This window comes from Gorilla gorilla, chromosome 6, assembly GCF_029281585.2.
Source record: "Gorilla gorilla gorilla isolate KB3781 chromosome 6, NHGRI_mGorGor1-v2.1_pri, whole genome shotgun sequence".
Taxonomy (NCBI): domain Eukaryota; kingdom Metazoa; phylum Chordata; class Mammalia; order Primates; family Hominidae; genus Gorilla; species Gorilla gorilla.
The window spans coordinates 151,618,521-151,641,131 of NC_073230.2; the positions used below are offsets into that span (position 1 = coordinate 151,618,521).

At 45.7% G+C, this 22,611-nt stretch overlaps 4 gene segments (V, D, J or C); all 4 read left to right on the forward strand.

Moving 5' to 3' along the window:
* Positions 1-634: 634 nt before the first annotated feature.
* On the forward strand, positions 635-3,521 carry LOC134758818 (T-cell receptor beta chain V region 86T1-like). The segment is given in 4 exon segments: positions 635-743; positions 836-1,276; positions 2,290-2,375; positions 3,447-3,521. Coding segments are annotated over 4 exon segments (693 nt in total).
* Positions 3,522-4,798: 1,277 nt separating this feature from the next.
* On the forward strand, positions 4,799-5,500 carry LOC134758819 (T cell receptor beta variable 7-4-like). The segment is given in 2 exon segments: positions 4,799-4,904; positions 5,028-5,500. Coding segments are annotated over 2 exon segments (522 nt in total).
* A 7,212-nt stretch (positions 5,501-12,712) lies between these two features.
* Positions 12,713-13,307, forward strand: LOC134758820 (T cell receptor beta variable 5-4-like). The segment is given in 2 exon segments: positions 12,713-12,839; positions 12,964-13,307. Coding segments are annotated over 2 exon segments (393 nt in total).
* Positions 13,308-19,183: 5,876 nt separating this feature from the next.
* On the forward strand, positions 19,184-21,196 carry LOC134758821 (T cell receptor beta variable 6-6-like). The segment is given in 3 exon segments: positions 19,184-19,310; positions 19,400-19,711; positions 21,069-21,196. Coding segments are annotated over 3 exon segments (531 nt in total).
* Positions 21,197-22,611: the final 1,415 nt, after the last annotated feature.

Sequence of the window (22,611 nt, forward strand, 5' to 3'; positions counted from 1 at the left end):
CATCGTCCACACGTAGAAGGCAGTCAGCAACGTGAAGTGGTTCTGCCTACTGCGGTCTCACCCCAGACATGGAAAGCAAGAGCCCCGGGTGGAGCTGAAGGTGCTCAGCTGGGTTTGTCAGGAGTCTCATCTGTCAGTGAGTTGACAAGAAACAGAGCAAAACGACTCCTCCAATGTTGACGAGCCTGCCCCTGGGATTTGGAAACTTCATAACAGAGAAAACCAATATAGACAAGGGATTTTAAACAGGATTAAGGTCAATTAAGCAAATTAGAGAAGGACACTTGAAGGAGTATTTGGGACATGGGAATCAAAAGCACCAGGAAGACATGAGGAGTTTCCCTAAGACTCTAGACTACAGCACTAGCACTATGTAGATAACTAACACTAAAATATTAATTATATCATTGAAAAAATAAAATTTACAGTGAATTACAAGCTGTTTCCAAAAGGTCATGAAAATCTGGTAGACTTGTTTCAATTCAGACAAACGTGTTCTTCTCATTCTCAGCTGTTCACTGGTGCATTTATTTTGGATTTGACCATCTGGGGAATGGGCGTGGCCTCTCCTGGCCTCTCCCTCCCTGGGGCCCAGGCAGGGAGAATGAGGTCTCAGAATGACTTCCTTGAGAGTCCTGCTCCCCTTTCATCAATGCACAGACACAGAAGACCCCTCCGTCATGCAGCATCTGCCATGAGCATCGGCTTCCTGTGCTGTGTGGCCTTTTCTCTCCTGTGGGCAGGTGGGTCCTGGGCAGGGCCCCTTGTGTGAATTTCAAGGCCCGGCGCCTTCCCATTGGGGCTGCAGCATCAGCTTTGTTCTCCTTCTCTGCAGGTCCAGTGAATGCTGGTGTCACTCAGACCCCAAAATTCCAGGTCCTGAAGACAGGACAGAGCATGACACTGCAGTGTGCCCAGGATATGAACCATGACTACATGTACTGGTATCGACAAGACCCAGGCATGGGGCTGAGGCTGATTCATTACTCAGTTGGTGCTGGTATCACTGACAAAGGAGAAGTCCCCAATGGCTACAATGTCTCCAGATCAAACACAGAGGATTTCCCGCTCAGGCTGCAGTCGGCTGCTCCCTCCCAGACATCTGTGTACTTCTGTGCCAGCAGTTACTCCACAGCGCTACAAGGCCATCTCCTCTCTGCACATAAAGGCAGGGAGGCTCTGCCCTCCTCCCCCACCCAAGACTCAGGGATGCCCTGGGCAGAGTTCTCTACACCAGGAACCTTGGAACCCAGAGTGGCCCCAAGTGGCCCGGACAGTATGAGCCTCGCTCTGTGTCAGGTGCCTCTGCAGGCATCTCAGCCAGGCCTGGACTGGTCCCAGGTCCTCAGATGTCTCCTTTGTTGCTTTCTCTGGTCTATCCTCAGAGCTTTCCTTTTGGGGTGGGGCCAGGGCTTTCCCAGCTCCTACTTTTCTACTCATCATCCTGAGTCCGAGGCCCCCAGGATAAAACAGGATTTGCATTTCAGATCCATCTAGACTCCCGTCTCTCCCTGGTGACCCTGTTGCTTCCTCTCTCTAATGTTTCCCCCAGCCCCCACCCTCATGTTTTCTCTCCTGTGGCCCACCTTTCCCATCTGGGCAGTCACCCTCCAAGGCATTGCTGGGTCTCTTCTTCCCCCACCTCCTCGCCCCTCTCTACTGCAGCCATGAGGAGAGCCCCTCTTCTGTGCCTCCTTCCTTCCCATCACAGAGACTTCAAAGGCCATTTCCTCTGCCCTGGGCTGGAGGCTTCCTTTCTGCAGTGGCCAACTCCTACCTGTCCTTCATATCTCAGCATGATCAACCCCTCTTGTGGGAAGCACTCCCTCCCCTCCCATCTGAAATCAACTTTCCTCTCATAAGCTCTCACAGATTCATGTGTCTGTTAGTAACCTTTAGCACAGCTTGGCTTTCTCAGATACTTGTCTGGTTATTTTTGTACTCCAACCAATTTTTAAGCCCATGAGAGCTAAGGCTGTGCCTGCTGCATTTACCAACATTGGTGTCTGGCATGTAGGGAGACCCATTTCACAAAGAATGGATGAGTGAATGACAGGCTGAGTGAGTGATGAGTGGGTGGATAAACCAATAATAAAAACACTCTACATCTACTGTAACCTGGCAGAGATCTAGCATTAAGTACAAGAAAGCCCACCCCTTTGATTGCTGGGCTCAGGTCGGTCTTGGAAATTGATGGGGAATCACTATCATGGTGGCCACACCTGGCTCAAAGCTTCCTCTTGTGGTTGCAGAGCCTGACCTCCTCCAGGTCTCTGTGCTCTCCTTCAGGGTCTTTCCCCACAACAAAGCGAGACAGATCAGAGATCCACTTCAAGAATTCCATCCTTAAAGGTTGTTCCTTGAAACCACTTCTGGTAAGAAAATCTCCATTAAGTTTGCAACAATAAAACAGGGCCACTACAAGTTTGAGAGTGTAACAAATTTACGATCAGAATTAGACTTTATGCATATGTGGGAGGAGCTGAGAAAGAGAAGGTCTGGAGGAGAGAAGTCAGAAGGTGAGGGAGCCAGTCAATAGCCAGGGCTCCTGGGGGTCTTGGCAGGACAGGCTGGATTGGCAGGGACATGAGAGGATCAGAGCATGCCAGGACATGCAGTGGGACCTTGAACCGGGGGCACAGGAAAAGGCCAAGGAAACCTGCTTCTGGGGAAGCTGTTCCCACTCTATGGGGGCCACCCCTGCAGGTGCACTGCCAAAACAGCAGCCTGGCTGCTGTTTGCCAGCATTTGGGAAGATGAACTAGACACAGAGTGCAGAAGGAACAAGACTTCCTAGGTCTGTTGGATGCCTCTGTATCTGCTGGTCACAGACTCTCACTGTCTGACCACAATGACCTGCCAAGTCTAATAGTGACTGCTTTTCATCTGTCTTCCAAATTTTACCAAATGTATACTTGACCATCTCTAACCCAGAATGATAAGAGAAATGGCATTCTGAGAAAGGCAGGCTCTTGCCTTTGCAAAGTTGACTTAACTCAGTTCAGCCCATGATGGATTCTTCCAGATTAAGGCATCAGATCACACAACTGCCTCAACCTGCCATGGTCCCTGGACTCTTCTCCATGGACACCTGTGTTGCCCAGGTGAATGTGGACACAATTTGTATGTGGATGTTCCAGACACTGGCTACTAACTTTTCTTTTAATCCTGTACCTGAAATCTCCCTCCACCCAGAGGGTCTATAAATGTACGAGATTTATTTTTTAAAAAATAGAAAATTTGAATTCTATTCTGAATCTTTCCTTGGGACTGGCCAGAGATCATTTTTGACCTACTAACCTATATTGTGGGTGTATTTGGCAGCCCAGAGTGCAGCAGACAGTTCTTGGGCCCATACATTTGTGAGTTAGACTGGAGATGCCTGTAAACATAACAGATTCTTGGTGTTGTTCCCTCTCAGTCCGGGCCTCTCTGGAATGTCACAGACTACCATCAAACAAATAGATCCCCAGTATGAAGAACATAAGGACATATTAGGAGCTAGCAATGAGGAAATGTGAGCACAAGCAACAAACGTTTGAAGTGCAAACCCGAAGACTCGAAATTTTGGCATTATAAGATATGAAAGTTTGGAGAGCTACATTTAAATGAACATGAGAGGGAAAAAGAGAAACAAGGAAAAAGAGAATGTCTGAAACCATCAAGTAACTTTCATAAAAATTGTCAAATAATATATCTAGAAATTCCTCATACAACCACTGAAAACAAAATGGAAAGTCAAACAGTTGATTAGCTGCTCCTATGTCAAAGATGGATCTGCAGGAGTGATCTAGAATGCAGCACGGAAAATTAAAAGTGGAATATGAAAAAGTTAAAGAACAGGGAAGAAAAGAAATGGATGTTTCTCATATATTAGAATATGCAAATTTTTCATAAATTACCTTTTTTTTGCATATGATTGCAGTTTCAAACAGATAAAATAGGTAGAATGTTATGAGGTGATATTTATGAGATGTTAGCTGACAATTATTTAGAGGTGTTTAAGGACCTAAATTCAGAGTTTCCAGAAGCAAAGTGAATCTCAAGTAAGACAAATAGTCAAGTCATAGGTAAATTGTATAACATGAGGGACAAAGAGAAGATTTTGAAAGCAGTCAGAAAGAAAAGACAAATACCTCCCATAGGAATAGATGGAGAACAACAGTAAGTCAAGATAGTGGTTAAAAATAACCATTAGCTCAATCGTCATTCTCCTTCATTAGAGGCGAGATTGATTAAAAAAAAAAACTTTTATACGTGGAATATGAAAAACCACCACTGTGAGTTTGCTACCAAGTTATCTTTTCTGAATTACAGTTAACAAAGGTGGGAAATGATCCCAAAGAAAGGCATGAGGGCAGTTCATGAGGGAACGCTTGTGATGGGACAGTCCTGTTGGGCACGTGTGACTGGGGGAATGGAGGAGGCTGGAGCATGAATGGGGATGGCAGAGGGGACCCTGACTTGCAGGAAAGACAATGAGCTCACCCTTTTGTGTTCTATGTTAGGGGCACTGTTGGTGCATCCTACAGGACATGCCTAGCAGACAGAAGAGCAGCTGTGGGGTGGCAAGATGAACTCAGAGATGCAGCGTGAGGCCTCCGGGTCCAGACGGCTCTGGAGCCCAAAGCAATGAGCCATGCATTGATGTTGTTAAAAAGGAGCTTATAAATATTTAAAGCAGCACCCAAATGTGTTCAAATAGAAATGCTGGGGCCCTGAGGTCCTGGGGATTGAGAGAGGAAGTGATGTCACTGTGGGAACCGACCTGTGGAGACAAGGACGTCCCTCATCCTCTGCTCCTGCTCATAGTGACACTGACCTGGTAAAACCCCCGTCCTGGCCTGACCCTGCCATGGGCACCAGGCTCCTCTGCTGGGTGGTCCTGGGTTTCCTAGGGACAGGTGAGTCCTCAGAACACAAAGTAGTTTCAGTTTTTTTCTGTGTGTAGGCTTGTGTGTGTGTGTGTGTGTGTGCGATGACTACAAATGTTTTCCTTATTCTGTTAACAAATTCTGTTTCCACAGATCACACAGGTGCTGGAGTCTCCCAGTCCCCAAGGTACAAAGTCGCAAAGAGGGGACGGGATGTAGCTCTCAGGTGTGATTCAATTTCAGGTCATGTAACCCTTTATTGGTACCGACAGACCCTGGGGCAGGGCTCAGAGGTTCTGACTTACTTCCGGAGTGATGCTCAACGAGACAAATCAGGGCGGCCCAGTGGTCGGTTCTCTGCAGAGAGGCCTGAGAGATCCGTCTCCACTCTGAAGATCCAGCGCACAGAGCAGGGGGACTCAGCTGTGTATCTCTGTGCCAGCAGCTTAGCCACAGCGTGGCACAGTCGCCTCCTTTCTGCTCACAAACCTCATCCTTCTCTCTCCTTGCAGCTCCTACAAACCCTTAACAGAGGCCTCTCTTTGCTCCTTACTTTTCATGGGAAAAAGGTAGATTTGGACCTCAGCTGTCCTTTGGGTAGAAACAGACCGCAGATTCATTCCTGAAACACAGTGAGTGCAAATGTAGGTGGTGAAAACAATCAGAGCCCACTGCGCTCTGTGAGTCCTCCGAGCCAGCTCACTGCTCCAAGCAAGGAGTCAGTGTCTTAGCCTTGGCCTTCAGGGCAGACATGCATCTTCTGTAGGTCTTGGAGGCTGCTGTGTTGCCCACATACATGAGGTTGTCATAGGCAGGAAACACGCCTCTTCTTCATATGTTGAGGCATTTGGAAGGTCTGAGGCTACATCCCCAGGAACATCTTTCTTCTGAAGCCTGTTCTACCCCTGTCACCTTGGAAGTTTCTGCAACAAAATATCAAACATCTCTTCCTATAAAGTAAACATCTTTGCAAATTTGTGGTCCTTATTAATAAATACAATGGTGATAACAATAAGACTTCACTTCTTCTGCCTACTTTAAGCCACGTGTATCCTTTATTTTGTTTGCATTTGCCATTGCTACTGTCCTGATAGACAGAAGCATGCATTCACCACCGCTGCCCGTTCACCTTGATTCCCTCAGGAAATCTAATTTCTAGACTCTGAGGGTTTTCATTGCTGTCAAACTCATTTGATTTGAAATCATTTTCCTGAGGCCTTTAACTCAAGAAGTGTTTTATTTATAATATTGAATATATTTCTTTTTCTTTTATTTTTCATATTATATTTTATTATATAGTACTTGTTATAAATAGAAGTACAATGATTATATTGTAATAGAATCTTCCACCTGTCTGTGGGTGCTGCTGCAGTTTGTATCTATGAAAGCGAATGCACTGGCCAGAGCTGATGTGATTATGGATCATGGGTTTCAGGGAGTCCTCGGCATCAGACCTCTTCTCCAAGTCTGGGACTCAGTGTCCCAGATGCAGCCATGATAGAGGTGCCCTGAGCCTTTCATAGCTAGGAGGGGCATCATAGCCCTCCCAAATTCTCTGATCAGAAATTGTGGTGGTACAGACACCAAATTTCTTTCCCCAGAGAATGATGATCTCTGGTAGGGAGCTGCTCTAGACCCATTTTTTATTGTGCCATCATCAAATCATTCCTTGCTCAGGTACCCTCTGTCTCCTGGGACTGAGTAAGGCCAGCGCACAGATGGGAATTCCTTGTCTTCCTAGACCTTGTCTCTAACTGCTGCCACCTTCCTCCACGTGACTCCTGAGACACCTGCTCCTAACAGTGGACAAGCTCTGACACTGAGGCTGAACAGAACACAGTCCACACCTGTAAACGGTGCTGCAACAACATGAAACAAAAGCAATCAGGACTTCCAACTTATACAGAGAATGAACATGGAAGAGTAGCAAAGGGCAGATATTACTAATGAACAAATAGGAAGGAATCAGTTTCTGCTCTAATGAAATCATTCTGTTGTCTTAAGCAGGATAAACATTTCATTGCAATTACTTCAAGTCAAATGTAGCAGCTCCACAACCAACGAGCATAGCTATCTGCTCTGTGATCTCAGCAGCTTCAAAGGACTCAGAAATCCTTTCTCTGCACAAACATCCCTTTGTCCATTCTAAGACCCAGGATCACACACTCTGATCCTATCATGAAAACAATGAAGTGTGCTATAGTTGCTGTGGCCTCATTTTTTGTGTGTTGAGTAGGAAGCATTGAAGAACTTTGAAAGCTTTGCTCTTGAGTCTAGGGATGTGCTGCAGCTGGCTTGAATGACTTGGAAGAACCAAATAGGCATACTTTTCCCAGCTCCCAAGCAGTGAAGCCATGTTGGCTGCTTGAAATCTGCCATGGTGGGTATACTGGTACAAGAGAAATTAGGAAATGCTACTAGACATGCCCCCACCTTCACAGATACCCAGTTCAGCAGCACATCACTGGAGTATTTTCTGATGTCCCTGTTATGCCATGTCTTGTGGGGCCAAAAGGGCTCAGAATTCACCTCCCCTCTACTCTTGTTCTTAGAAGCCATGATCTAAGGGGGCCTCGATTGTTCCTATTTCTATTCCACCTCCAGATTCTCTTGCTCTGTAATTCTGTGTCTCCTACAAGCATGCCAGTCTGGAACATGACAATTATTTTGAATGTAACTAAAGGTATCACTGAACCAGTTCATTATTTACAAATTATCTTTCCTTGCATAGAATATTCAGATGCTGGAGTCATTGGGAACAGAGATGGCCAAGTAGCAACTATTCTTCTGTGGCAACGAGAGACCCTGTAAAAAGGACAATTTTGCTTTGGAGACTAAGCAGCTCCGCACCAGTCAGGAATGACTCTGCTTTTACTTTAGGCTGAGAGGTCAGAAGGGTCACACCCTCAGTATTCTCCTCTCCAAGATGGAGTATGGCCACTCTCCGTCTCAGTCCCTGGAAGGTGTCCGGAGCTCCCTGAGAATCCCTGCTCTAGGGCAGAATCACCAAGGCTCATCCTCGCTAGCTCCCCACAGGCTCCAGCAGGGCTTTTCTGCCACGTACAGGGCACAGGAATGGCTCTGTCTGTCTCTTAGTTAGAGGGAGGCCATGCAATGATGTTGCATAAGAGGGACTGGGATTCTGTGTCTCCATTAAAGTATTTGATAATATTTTCTTTGTTTTTTGTTTTATTTTGCCATCTCACCAATTAGGACAGCAATCCCTTGGTAGTTATATTGTTTTTGGCACTTGGGAAGGTTTTTGTGGTTAAGTCACATTAAGAAAATGTGCCTTTTTTTTCCTGTTCTGATATAATCCAAGACAGTGAAAGAAACAGCAATAATTTTGAAAGCAGTCACTTATGCATCCTATGATAAAGGTGTTAAGTTCCATTGTCCACATCTAACTTTCACTCTAGTGGAAATGAAAAGGCACAGTGAGGGGGCATGTGAGCATGCCATGAGAGAGGTTGATGCCAACTGAGAAGTCTGTGCCAATCCGCAGTACTGTGGGATTGAAGGGGAGGGAGAGATGACCTCTCCTTCAGACCATACTCAACAAGGAGGGAGAGGGAGTTCATCCATGGGAACCTGAGGAGAAGCAAATACCAGGGGCATCTAACTCAGGGTGCGGGAACAAATCATTGGAAATGAAAATGGTCCACTTCAGCTGTCACAGGAGACAGGAGAAAGAAAAGTCATGCATTCCACAGTCCCCTGGCTGATTTGCTTCCTTATGACAGTATTTTGCACCAGCGTGTCCTCATCTCCCGCTGCTCCTCTGCCTCTTTCATAATCATCTCTTCCCTGTTTGCTGCTCACATCAGTGGATGTGCATTGTACAAGCTGATCATTTCCTGTAGCAGCACCTTTGCTGGTCTTACTTATGTTCATCCTTATTTTGTGCATTAGGTATTGCTCCCTCCACCATTGCTTATTTCCTTGTAAGAGGTCTCCTTTATATATTTCAATTTTACTTTTTATTAATAGACAATTTTAACTTCATCTTTTGCTTATCTGTGCTTTTGGGGTAACACTGTCATTTTTGGAGGGCATTTTTGTTTATCTTTAGTCATTCAGATTAAATAATCTCTTTATACCTCAACGTCTGTGTTTTCTTACTATTTAAAACCAAATATTATTTCCTTTCATTCCTCTCCTTCTGTTCCTCTTTCTTTAGATGGTAGTTTTAAGGGAGAAAAAGTTAGACTATAACTGGAGCTATGTGATAAGAGTTATTCAGAATGAGGGTGGGATATTAAGATTGGTAACTCAAAGCAATAGTCAGGGTTAGAAGTAGTGTTGGGATGAGGGTTTAGGGAAGCTGCTCATAAAACCTGCGGGATGGCACTTCTGGAATATTCTGGCAGCTCGCTCTGTAGACACTTCTCAGCACTCCTTGGGCCATTGCAGAAGAAACAATGATGAAACTTCACTTATTGGCCACAAGATGGCACTGTGGTCCACTGGGAACTAAAGTACTCTGGGCAGTCTGGGAGAGCAGCCTAGGAGGGAAAGGGTTAAGAAAAATTCGGGCTTGGATCCCATATTATGCAGATGTTGCAGCAGTTTTCAGTTATTGCTAGGTTACCTACAGCTATGCAAGAGGCGGAAGTCCCTCTAATCTTTAATGACATCTACAGTTGAAGAATGTTGGCTGGGCAGCCTTGGTGTCAGAGCAGGTGCAGACAGAGGAGCAACTGCCTCAGAGGAAAAGGCAAAAGCAAGGGGCCGGCTGTGCCCTGAGTCCAGTCCATCTCTGCTGCACCTCATCTTCCCTGCATGTCTCGCCAGGCAACAGCTTTAACCTCCTTGAGTGATCAGGGATTCTACAAGTTTATAAGTTGTACTGATAACATCACCTTGGCTTAGATTCCATTGGATACCAAGCACGTGTTCTCTGGAGGGCAAAAAATATTGACAACAATTTCTAAAACACCTAAGTAAACAAACTACAGAAGGAAAATACTAGTAGATGCACCAAACAGTGCCGTTAGACCTGAAGATAATCGACGAGTAGAATTATCAAAAGGAGACTATAAATAAGTCTCTACTAAGTATTTGTGGGCATCGAGCAGTGTTTGAGTCCTCTCAGGGTAGATTAAGGAAGGAATTCAGCTATTATCTTGACTTTGGCTTGGATGAAAATTCATGAACTCCTCAATTGATTTTCTTGTAAAATATTACAGAATAATATTGAGCAAACATTTTATTTTTCTACAGCCTGTATCCCTCCTTAGCACTAACAGGTAAAGCGAATACCTAGAGGCAAGGTTTCTTTAGTTGGGATCCATTAACTGCAGGACTGGGAGGTCCATAGCTAGGCTTCACAGGGAGTGCAAACCCCACGGGCAGGGAGCCCCATGTGTCTGTGCTGTGCCCAACTCCCCTCTGTGACGCTGCGAAAGGGGGACTGCCGGGTCTCCCAGGACCCCACTCACAAAGAGGGGAGCAAGCTGCTTGCTGGGCAAAAAAATCACTTCACCAATTGGCCAATCTGTTGAAAGCCAGAAAGAAAAGAAACGTTCAGTTGTGAGACTGATGAATGCCCAATTTCCCAAGTTATAAAATGTATAGCAGCTCATGGTTCTCAGAATGATTTCAACAGCATATGAAGATATTTTTAGACAGTTTTTGTTTTTCTAAAGCGTTCCTTGATATTGATCCTCACTTGTTTTTCAGCTCACTCATCCGTTGAGCTTAATTTGATGCCAAATTTCAATGTTGCCTATGTCAGTCACTGACCACTTCTCACATTCTCCATATCTTACACAGATACATGTGTTCCTGTCTTTTCTTCTTTTTGTGTGATGCATTTTTAAATTGGGCTGTACAGAATACAAGCATACATTTGTAAATGACTCCCATATTTTATGCAGTTTAGCTGTTTAATTTTTAGTAACATTTTTTATTAAGGTATAATTAATAGAGAGTAAAACACAAATATTAACACAAAAACATCCTGGTACATTTTGACAATTGCATACACCAGTGCAACAGTAACTGAAATGATTATAAAAAAAAATTCCATCACTCAAGAAAGTGTCCTCATGCTCCTTTCCAATCAATTTCTATCCCAGAGATAAAAACTTTTCTGTTTTTATCACCATTGACTAGCTTTGTCTCTTCTTCAGCTTCATATGAATGGAATCATATTTTATTAGTTATTTTTCTCCAAAATTAGTATTTCTGAAGTGTATTCATATTGTTGTATCAGTAGGTCATTCTTTCTTATGACTAATATTCCATTGCATAAATATACCACAAATTTTTTGTGCATTCTCTTGTTGATGGATATCCATGTTATTTCTGTCTTCAACTATTATGAATACAGTTGTTGTGAACATTCTTGTGGAATTCTTTCTTTTGGATATATGCATTCTTTTTTCTTCTTTTAAAACCTACACTTAAGAGTGGAAATACTGACTTATAGTGTAGATGTGTGTGCTATGCTTGCGTGTCCCCACAAAAGCTCATGTTGAAATTTGTCAGTGTAATGGTATTGGGAGGTGGGACAGCTATGACTAGGTCATGAGGGATCTGCCCTCAGAAAGAAATCAATGCCCTTGTTGGGGGAGTGACTTAGTTTTCCTGGGAATGGTCTTCCAATAAAAAGGATGAATTCAGCTGTTTTCTCTGTCTTAAGTGCTTGCTTCACCTTCCTTCTGCCTTGGATAACAGCAGTAGGACCTCACCAGCTGTAGCCCTTTGATCTTGGACTTCCCAGTCTCCACATCTATAAGCCAAATAAACCTCTTGTCTTTATACATTGCCCAGTCCGTGGTATTTCTCTATAGCAGTAGGAAAGAAATTGAAAGAAAATATGGCACCATGAGGCTGTTGTTATAATACCTGAAAATGTAGAAGCAGCTTTGGTTAATGGGAAGTGGCTAATGGACAGAGGTTGAAAGAATTGGGAGGAGCAGACTAGCAAAAGCCTAGACTCCTGAAAACAGAGCATTAAGGGCAATTCTGGTGAAGTCTCAGGGGGAAATGAGGGACAAGCTATCAGAAATTGAAGCAAATACCATCCTTGTTATAAATAGCAAAAACCTTGGCAAAATTGTGTCCTGTTCTAGGACTTTATGGAATATAAAATTATGAGCCATTCACTAGGATATCAACTGAAAGAAACATCTAAGCGGCAAAGCATTCAGGCTACTGTGTGACTACTTTCAGGCACCAGGAAATTTCACCCAGCAAGAAGGGAGCCATGGGAATAGATTTTGCAAACCAGCACAGATGGTGACCCTACCTCCCTCTGCTGTCCTGTCTCCGATAAGCCAAACCCTGTGCTGTGAGCTCTTAAAATCCTAGAATTATTTCTGGGGAATCTATACTCTTAATAATTTATAGACAACCCAGGTCTGCTTTGGATCTGATCAGACGGACTAAATCTTGGGGACTCTGCACCACTGGCCACTGAAGAAAGGGGCTGGGAATGTTGACTGGGACAGGAAAATATAATAAGAAACATTGGTGTGAATCTAGCATCAGAAAGATGATGTGAGGACAACAAGGAAGAGCTGGAATGTGAGGGTTTAATCACAGGCTCCTCACCCTCCGCTGATGGGCAGGTGTGTTAGCTCCAGCATGGAGCACCACCGCACTAGGTGGGGGAAGGGTGAGAGGGCGATGGGGCAGCCTGTGAGCTGGGGCAATGTAGGCAGAGGAGCAACTGTGTCACCACAGAAGCTTCTGCCTTCACCCTTCCCTCCAGCTCTGCAGGACAGGTAGAGACTCCAGGATCATCCACTGAGCACTGGACATAAGGAAGGCTGCATGGGGAGGACTCAGGACAGTGACATCACAGGATACCCCTCCCATTAGGAAAATCAAGGCCCAGAACTCACTCGGCTCTTCCCCAGGAAGACCAAGCCCTGAATCAAGTGCGGTGCTGCCTGCCTCACTGTGCAATGGGCCCTGGGCTCCTCTGCTGGGCGCTGCTTTGTCTCCTGGGAGCAGGTGAGTCCTGTGCACAGGACAGCAGCCCCATTCTCAGCTTTCCCACCCCTGTGTCCTCCACTTTACCTTGGGGAGAACCTCCAGGCTTTCTGCTGTGCTCATCCTCCATCTGCTTTTCCCACAGGCTCAGTGGAGACTGGAGTCACCCAAAGTCCCACACACCTGATCAAAACGAGAGGACAGCAAGTGACTCTGAGATGCTCTCCTCAGTCTGGGCACAACACTGTGTCCTGGTACCAACAGGCCCTGGGTCAGGGGCCCCAGTTGATCTTTCAGTATTATAGGGAGGAAGAGAATGGCAGAGGAAACTTCTCTCCTAGATTCTCAGGTCGCCAGTTCCCTAATTATAGCTCTGAGCTGAATGTGAACACCTTGGAGCTGGACGACTCGGCCCTGTATCTCTGTGCCAGCAGCTTGGCACAGCCCGGCAGAGTCTCTGACATTCTATACATAAACTTCCTGCCTTAGCTTTGACTTGAGAGCTGCAGGCCCCACCCAGGTTTCACTCCTGCAAGGGAAGCTTTTAGTTGTATGGAAGGCATGTGTTGTGTCCTACTGAGCACAGAGCTCTCCCAAACAGAGCCCAGGTTTCCTATGCCCTGAGTGTGCCTGCTTCTGTGCAGCATCTTCTTGCAGCTTGTCACTTCCTGGGTAACTTCAGTAGAAGAGTGACTGTTGAGCCCCAGATGTGTGCTAGATTCTTTGAATTTGTTATATAGCTTAAAGTCTTTCAACAACCTTGCACATCAATCATTCTTATTCTTCCTTGACAGATGGAAGTCTCAGGGACATTCAGTCATTTTCCCCAGTGTCTCCTGGCTTGTAAGGACCAGAAGTAGGAAACAAAGTAGTCCATCCATTTTCCACCTACCCTCCTGCTCCATCATCACCTTCTGTGTCCTGGTCAGTAAGTCAGAGCCCTCAAACTGCCATCTAGTGACCAGCAGGGCCTCAGTAGAGGCTTACATGTCTTCAGGGGTCATTACTCTGGCCTCTTCATTAGAAACTTTGAGGAATGTTAAATTTAACACTTTTTAAAAATCATTTATATGCATTCCCTTTGTCTTTCCCCAGTCTGCAGCCTACATTTTCATTTTTTATGGTGTTTTACACAAGTTTAATTTAATGCAACAAAAACTAAAAACAATTTTGTTTGTGTATAGACAAAAACTGCTTTCTCATATAAATGTCTAAAGATATTTTTCTTAATTTATTCTACTAAAATTTAAGTTTGGATTTTAACCAATAAGAATAAATGAACCTGAAATATATCTCATGTGAGAAATAAGATAGAGACCTAGGAATTGGAGGGAAGCACATATGTTCAGTGAAGAAGCAATCGTCTGTCAAAAAGAGCTCTAAAGTGGACACCTCGTGCTGACAGTGGAGAGGTAAGTGGAAGGCAAATTATCATGAACCTTGTCTGTCTATTGTCTTGTAGAAGAAAGACAGCCAGAAGCAGAGACAACATGGGCGAATGTTTATGACTGGACTTCAGATTGAAGGTTGCAGCAGGTAGAGGGAGGAATAGCAGGCAGAGGGCAGAATCACTGGCTGGCAGGGGCAGTGGCATCACCAGTGAATCTACTGACATCCAGGAATTATGTCCCCAGTGCACAAGCTGAAAAACCTCCCACAATTTGCCAGTTTTTCCCTGACCCTGCCTTGGCCACCAGACTCCTCAATGGTGCGGCCTTTTACCTCCTGGGGGCAGGTGAGTCCCCTAAAGCCTTTTCCTTGGCTTACCACATCCTAGCCTAAGCCTTTACCACAGGTCTACATTATTGAGGTCCCTCTTTGGGCACTCAACTTCCTTCTATCATAGACTTCATAGAATCTGAGATAACCAGATCCCAAGACACCAGAGAACAAAGGCAGGACATGAAGCAACATGGAGATGCCTAAGACTGCCATCCATGACTACATGTGTAGGTGTTAATAGGAGCCGAAGCTGGTGCACAGCTGATCTGTCCCAGCACACACTATAGAGAAATTGCTGAGGGTCTGTAACTTTCTCTCAAAGCTAAACATGTGGCCTTGGTGTCAGACATCCTCTCCCAGACCTCTGTGCCCTCTTGCACCAGCAGTCACCCCACAGCCACCTTCCTCTGCACACAATGCTCAGTGGAAGATATAGTTGGACTCGTCTTCACGAGACTGCGATCCAGGCAGTGGAAGACGTAGTCCCATAGAAGTCTCCCCAACACTGCCCAGGCTGGGGCCCTCAGATTTCTGAGCAGCCCTATGCATGGGAAACTCTGCCCTGTGCTGAGCTTCTCTTCCAGGCCAGTCTCAGCTGGACAAAGGAATGTATTTTACCATGATGTGCATGATGCAGCCTCTCTTCCAGGCCCCTCCTGCAGCTCTGGCCTCAGAAGTCCTTTTCTTCAGTTGTTCTCAGAAAGGAAAGCTCATTTGAAGTTGTATATTTGCAGACAGCATTGACAACACAGGTCTATGTTCTTTTCCCTGTCAGCATTCACCACTCCATCTTCCCCACACCATGCTCATATCAGTCCTCAGCCTCCTCCACGTGATGTCTTCTCCCAGCTGTCCTCTCCCTTCCTCTGTATCCTCACCTCCAGGTCAACCACAGACGCCTCAGTTCAGGCCATTCCTCACGTGTCATGCTCCTCCCACCAAAGCCCTTTCCACTCCACGCTGTATCCTCTGGGTCAACACAAGTCTCTTCTTTTTTGTTCTTGCTCCAAATCTCAGTTTAATCACTACCATCTCTAGGGAGACACTCCTTCAATAGTTTTCCTAGGCTGCACCTCCTTAATATAAATCCTCACAGCTTATAATGTGCGTTAGTATTCATAGATTTAACACCATTGTCATTTTCCATGACTTTGGGTGACTAATGGACTCTTCTCTTGCGCTCTAGACTGTAAAACGCATTATTTTAGAAATTGTGGATGTTTTGTTCCTGATTTTATCATCAGTACCAACAGCGGTTCCAGGTGCCAGTGGCCAATCTTGAAAGAATAAAGGATGGATAGTGAAAGGCCCTCTGGGTTCCCATGTAGAGTGTTTCAGAAGTCTGGACACATTAGGCGGGAACCTCTATCCCTTCATCTCCTAGGATCTAATGAGTCCTGGAAACAGAGGAGAAATACCTGTCATGGATGAGTAACTGGATCCAAGCCTTTCTGCAGGAGTGAACTTCCTATCTGCCCATCGCCTTCCTGGCTTGTCTCCTCCTTCAATGTCCTTCCCTCACAGGTGTCCTGGATTTGGGAGACTCACAGACACACGGCACCTAATCATTGGCAGAGTGGTGTGAAATATAGCATTAAATACTGGCATTAAAAGGTGATGGAGACTGGGTGCAGTGGCTCATGCTTGTAATACCAGCACTTTGGGAGGTCAAGGAGGGCAGATGATGAGGTCAGGTTAGCCTGGCTAACATGTGAAACCCCAACTCTACTAAAAATACAAAATCAAAATTAACCAGGCGTGGTGGCAGTCGCCTATAATCCCAGCTACTCAGTAGACTGAGGCCGGAGAATGGCGTGAACCGGGGAGGTGGAGCTCGCAGTGAGCTGAGATCCCACCAGTGTACTCCAGCCTGGACGAGAGAGCAAGACTCTTTCTAAAAAAAAACAAAGTTCATGGAGAAAAAAACAAATGGCTTCTCCATTCTTTGGGTGGCTTTGAGGCCATGGTGGCTCCTACACTGAACTATATCATTAGTCTCCATTTCCATGAATTGGTGGGCAATGCCAGAGACACAGAGTTCATGGTCACCAGCTTCCTCCAGCCCACACCCGATTTTGGTTCAGGGCACTGAACAGAGACCTTTGCTTGTTCCCCTCCTTTGCCAGTTAGAAAAGGCTGGTTGTGAGGCAGAGGCTCCACATATAGAGCAGGGCTATGTGTTAGTCCCTGAAGAATTGTGAGAGCCATTCTGGGTAGAAATAATCAAATATACAATCACCAAGGATGGCCCACGGATAGACAGAAGCCCCAATTTTGCTGGAATGATTTGCATCTATGCTTTAAATACGAATGAAGTTTTACATGTTTAGGCAATAAAGACCAAAAATAGACTAGCTATTTTAAATAATTGATCCTTAAACAGACCAAAGTCAGAACATCTTCCCTAGGGACAGCATTTTCTTCCACCCACTCACTAAAGCTCTATTTGAGAAAGCTGTGTGCTGTTGATAAATGCTGGAATATCGTTACAATCAACATTGTAATAATACTGCTACTTGGATCAGAAACAAAGAGCATTTCTAAAGCTTGAACAATGTAAAACTGGAAACGAGCTCTCACTGAGTTTGGAAATGCAGGCACTAGAGGGTGCTCATTTCCTTTTCCAATCAGGGGGCTACTGAAAGGCTGTTCTAGAACAAGGGATGAGATCCTCCACTTCCCCGTGGTGATCAGGCTTTCAGAGGTAGAAGCCTTATTAGTTCATAATCAGCCAAACTGACCTCACCATCAAATGTATCGACCTCGATGCTCACCCTCCGCAGCAGTCAGAGACCGTGTTCACCAGGAGCTCGTGTGCTTTTACAGAGCACACTTTCTCCTCGGTTTACTAAAAAAAATAAATGGGCCATTATAGGGGGTTCCATAAACAGAAGCTTTCTGTACTTTGCCCATTTAGACACTACAAATTCTAATGCCTGACAGAAAGTGTAAACTTAAAGCTTGCATGTGGTTAAGAACTTTTAATAAACAAATTAAATAATATATATAATGAAAATGTCAATAATGCTCTCCAATCCAATCCCACCTTCCACTCATAACCAGTATTAACGCTCTGGTGTGCTTTTTTCACCCCTCTTTTCTGTGTTCATGCACACCTTTCTACCCAAGTACACCTACAGAAAATGGGTTCACCTGTACACTTTGCCTGTCACATGCATACTCTTTTCTATTAATATACCTTGGTCTTTATTGTTCCAGATTGGTCAATATAGATCTAACTTGCTCCTATTAGCTGCTTCATATTGCATAATGAGTGTAGACAGGTACATTCGTGCTCTATTGTCTGATTCCTAAATTCTGCCAGATCTTTTCCAAAGTGACTGAATGGCCTCTTTGTGCTTCCGAGTTCCTCTCACCCCAGCACCGAGTTGATGATTCCAGCATTTCCATCACTCATAGTCCTGACAGGTTTGAGAGCTCCATTGGTTTCTCCTGCATGAGGAGACAGGGACCGATAAAAGGATAGACCTTTATCAAACCTAACAGAGACTACACGGTATCTCAGTTTATCCTCATAAAGCATTGAGGGGAATGTTAGTCTTGTTTTATAGATGAGTCTAGATGAGGCTAGAATCCAGGAAAGTTAATGAATGGCCTTGCCCATGGTCTCAGAGCTAATGAATGTTGGAGCCAGATGAAGGGCAGTCGGCTTGCTTCCATGTGGAATTGATAGAGGAGTCACTGGAGTTTGACAGAGGGAAGTCTAGAACCACCTGGGGCTGCCTTCAGATCAGACACCAGGGTTAAGAGAGTCTGTGTACCCTATAGCACTGCAGGTACAAGCATCATGGTGTTGGCAGTGGGGAGGTACTAGAGTGTGTAAGTGGTTAGTGGCCTACAGCCAGAAGACCTGAGCTTTGAGAAAATTATTCCCATCACAAGATGTAGCAGAGACAGTGATATGGATATACTAGGCCAGGGAGCTCTGTGAGGAGCTCTGTGAGGAGCTGTAGCCTAATCATGCCTCAGGCCACGTTTGTGTCCATAGGTCATGGGCAGTGCTGGGTGGCCACCATTATCCACACAGAGAGGGCAGTCAGCAGCGTGAGGTGGTTCTGCCTGCTGTGGTCTCACCCCAGGCACGGAAAGCAAGAGCCCTGGGAGGAGCTGAAGGTGCTCAGCTGGGCTTTTCAGGAGTCTCATCTGTCAGTGGATTGACAAGAAACAGAGCAAAATGATTCCTCCAATGTTGATGAGCCTGCCCGTGGGATCTGGAAAGCTAATAACAGAGAAAACCAATATAGACAAAGGATTTTAAACACGATTATGGTCAATGAAGCAAATTAGAAAAGGATACTTGAAGGAGTATTTGGGACGCAGTAGTCAAAAACACCAGGAAGACATGAGGAATTGCCCTAAGACTCTAGACTACAGCACTATGTAGATAACTAACACCAGACTATTAATTATATCATTGAAAAAATAAAATTTACAGTGAATTACAAACTGTTTACCAAAGGTTATGAAAATCTTGTAGACTTGTTTCAATTCAGACAAATGTGTTCTTCTCATTGTCAGCTGTTCTCTGGCGCATTTATTTTGGATTGAACCATCTGGGGAAGAGGCGTGGCCTCTCCTGACAGGAAGGCTCTTGGGCCCAGGCAGGGAGAATGAGGTCTCAGAATGACTTCCTTGAGAGTCCTGTTCCCCTTTCATCAATGCACAGACACAGAAGACCCCTCCATCCTGGAGCACCTGCCATGAGCACCAGCCTCCTGTGCTGTGCAGCCTTTTCTCTCCTGTGGGCAGGTGGGTCCTGGGCAGGGCCCCTTGCGTGGATTTCAAGGCCCAGCCCCTTTCCACTGGGGCTGCAGCATCAGTTCTGTCCTTCTCTGCAGGTCCAGTGAATGCTGGTGTCACTCAGACCCCAAAATTCCGCATCCTGAAGATAGGACAGAGCATGACACTGCAGTGTGCCCAGGATATGAACCATAACTACATGTCCTGGTATCAACAAGACCCAGGCATGGGGCTGAAGCTGATTTATTACTCAGTTACTGCTGGTATCACTGATAAAGGAGAAGTCCCGAATGGCTACAATGTCTCCAGATCAACCACAGAGGATTTCCCGCTCAGGCTGGAGTCGGCTGCTCGCTCCCAGACATCTGTGTACTTCTGTGCCAGCAGTTACTCCACAGAGCTACAAGGCCATCTCCTCTCTGCACATAAAGGCAGGGAGGCTCTGCCCTCCTCCCCCACCCAAGACTCAGGGATGACCTGGGCAGAGTTTTCTGCAATGGGGACCTTGGAACCCCGAGTGGCCCTAAGTGGCCCGGACAGTATGAGCCTCAGTCTGTGCCAGGTGCTCCTGCAGCCATCTCAGCCAGGACTGGACTGGTCCCAGGTCCTCAGATGTCTCTTTTGTTGCTCTCTCTGGTCTATCCTCTGAGCTCTCCTTTTGGGGTTGGGCCAGGGCTTCCCCAGCTCCTACTTTTCTACTCATCATCCTGACTCCGAGGCCCCCAGGATGAAACAGGATTTGTGTTTCAGATCCATCTAGGCTGTCCTCTCCCTGGTGAGCATGCTGCTTCCTCTATCTAGAGTTTTCCCCTCCCCCGCCCCACCCATGGTCTGTCCTGTGGCCTATCTTTCCCATCTGGGCAGTCACCTTCCATCCCCCGCCTCCCCGCCCCTCTCTACTGCAGCCATGGGGGGAGCACCTCTTCTGAGACTCGTTCCTTCCCATCACAGAGACTTCAAAGGCCATTTCCTCTGCCCTGGATGGAGCCTTCCTTTCTCTAGTGGCCAGCTCCTACCTGTGCTTCAGATCTCAGAATGATCTGCCCTCCCGCAGGAAGCAATCCCTCGCCGCCCAGCTGAGATCAATTTTCCTCTCATAAGCTCTCATAGAATCATATGTCTGTTAGTAACCCTTAGGACAATTAGGCTTTCTCAGATACTTGTCTGATGATTTTTGTGCTCTACCCAATTTTTTTTTTTTTTTTCTGAGACAGTCTCACTCTGTCACCAGGCTGGAGTGCAGTGGCATGATTTCCGCTTACTGCAATCTCTGACTCTGATTCAAGTGATTCTCCTGCCTCAGTCTCCTGAGTAGCTGGGATTACAGGCATGTGCCACCATGCTCAGCTAATTCTTTTTTGTATTTTTAGTAGAGATGCGGTTTCACCATGTTGGCCAGGATGGTCTTGATCTCCTGATCTCATGAACCACCTGCCTCGGTCTCCGAAAGTGCTGGGATTACAGGCGTGAGTCACTGCGCCCGGCCTCTCCACTCAGTTTTTGAGCCCATAAGAGCTAAGGCTGTGCCTGCTGCATTAACAACATCGGTGCCTGGCGTGTGGGGATACCCATTTCACAGAGAATGGATGAGTGAATGACAGGCCGAGTGAGTGATGAGTGGGTGGACGAACCAATAGTAGGAACACGCTACATCTACTGTAAACTGGCAGAGATCTAGCATTAAGTACAGGAAAGCCCACCCCTTTGATTTCTGGGCTCAGGTCGATCTTGGAAATTGATGGGGAATCACTATCATGGCGGCCACACCTGGCTCAAGGCTTTCTCTTGTGGCTGCAGCACCTGACCTCCTCCAGGTCTCTGTGCTCTCTGTCAGGGTCTTTCCCCACAACAAATCTAGACAGATCAGAGATCCACTTCTAGAATTCCATCCTTAAAGGTTGTTCCTTGAAACCACTTCTGGTAAGAAAATCTCCATTAGGTTTGCATCAATAAAACAGAGCCACTACAGGTTTGAGAGTGTAACAGATTTATGATCAGAATTAGACTTTATGCATATGTGGGAGGAGCTGAGGAAGACAAGGTCTGGAGGAGAGAAGTCAGAAGGTGAGGGAGCCAGTCAGTAGTCAGGGCTCCTGAAGCTCTGGGCAGGACAGGCTAGAGTGGCAGGGACATGAGAGGATCAGAGCATGCCAGGACATGCAGTGGGACCTTGAGCCGGGAGCACAGGAAAAGGCCAAGGAAACCTGCTTCTGGGGAAGCTGTTCCTTGTCTATGGGGGACACCCCTGCAGGTGCACTGCCAAACACTGTGGGCAGCCTGGCTGCTGTTGGCCAACATTTGGGAAGATGAACTGGACACAGGGTGCAGAAGGAACAGGACTTCCGAGGTCTGTTGGATGCCTCTGTATCTGCTGGTCACTGACTCTCACTGTCTGACCACAATGACTTGCCAATTGTTATAGTGACTGTTTTATATCTGTCTTCTAAATTTTACCAAATGTATCCTTGACCATCTCTAACCAGAATGATAACAGAAATGGCATTCTGGGAAAGTCAGACTCTTACATTTGCAAAGTTGACTTAACACAATCGAGCACAGGATGGATTCTCCCAGATTAAGGCATCAGATCACACAACTGTCTCGACCTGCCACGGTCCATGGACTCCTCTCTGGGGGACACCTGTGCTGCCCAGGTGAATGTGGACACAATTTGTATGTAGATGTTCCAGACGCTGGTGACTAACTTTTCTTTTAATACTGTGTCTGAAGTCTCCCTCACCCAGAGGGTCTATATATGTATGAGTATATATGTATTTATAAATATGTATGTGTAATTTCTCCTTAGAAGAAAATGTCATGATGACTACATGGCTTAATGGCATTTATTTATGAAAGAGCTTTATTAAAAATAATTAGAAAATTTGAATTCTATTCTGAATTTTTCCTTGGGAGTGTCCTGAGAACATTTTTTACCCTACCGACCTTTGTCATGTGTGTATTTGGCAGCCTAGAGTGCAGCAGTTATTGGTGCCATACATTAGGGAGTTAGACTGGAGATGGCTGTAAAAGTGACTGACTCTTAGTGTTATTCACTCTCACTCTGGGCCTCACTGGAATGTCACAGACTACCATCGAACAAATGGATTCCCAGTATGAAGAATATTAGGAGATAGCAATGAGGAAACATGAGCACAAGCAACAAACATTTGAAGTGCAAACCTGAAGACTCGAAATTTTGGCATTATAAGATATGAAAGTTTGGTGAGCTACATTTAAATGAACATGACGGGGAACTGAAACTAGGAAAAAGACAATGCCTGGAACCATCAACTTTCATAACAATTGTCAA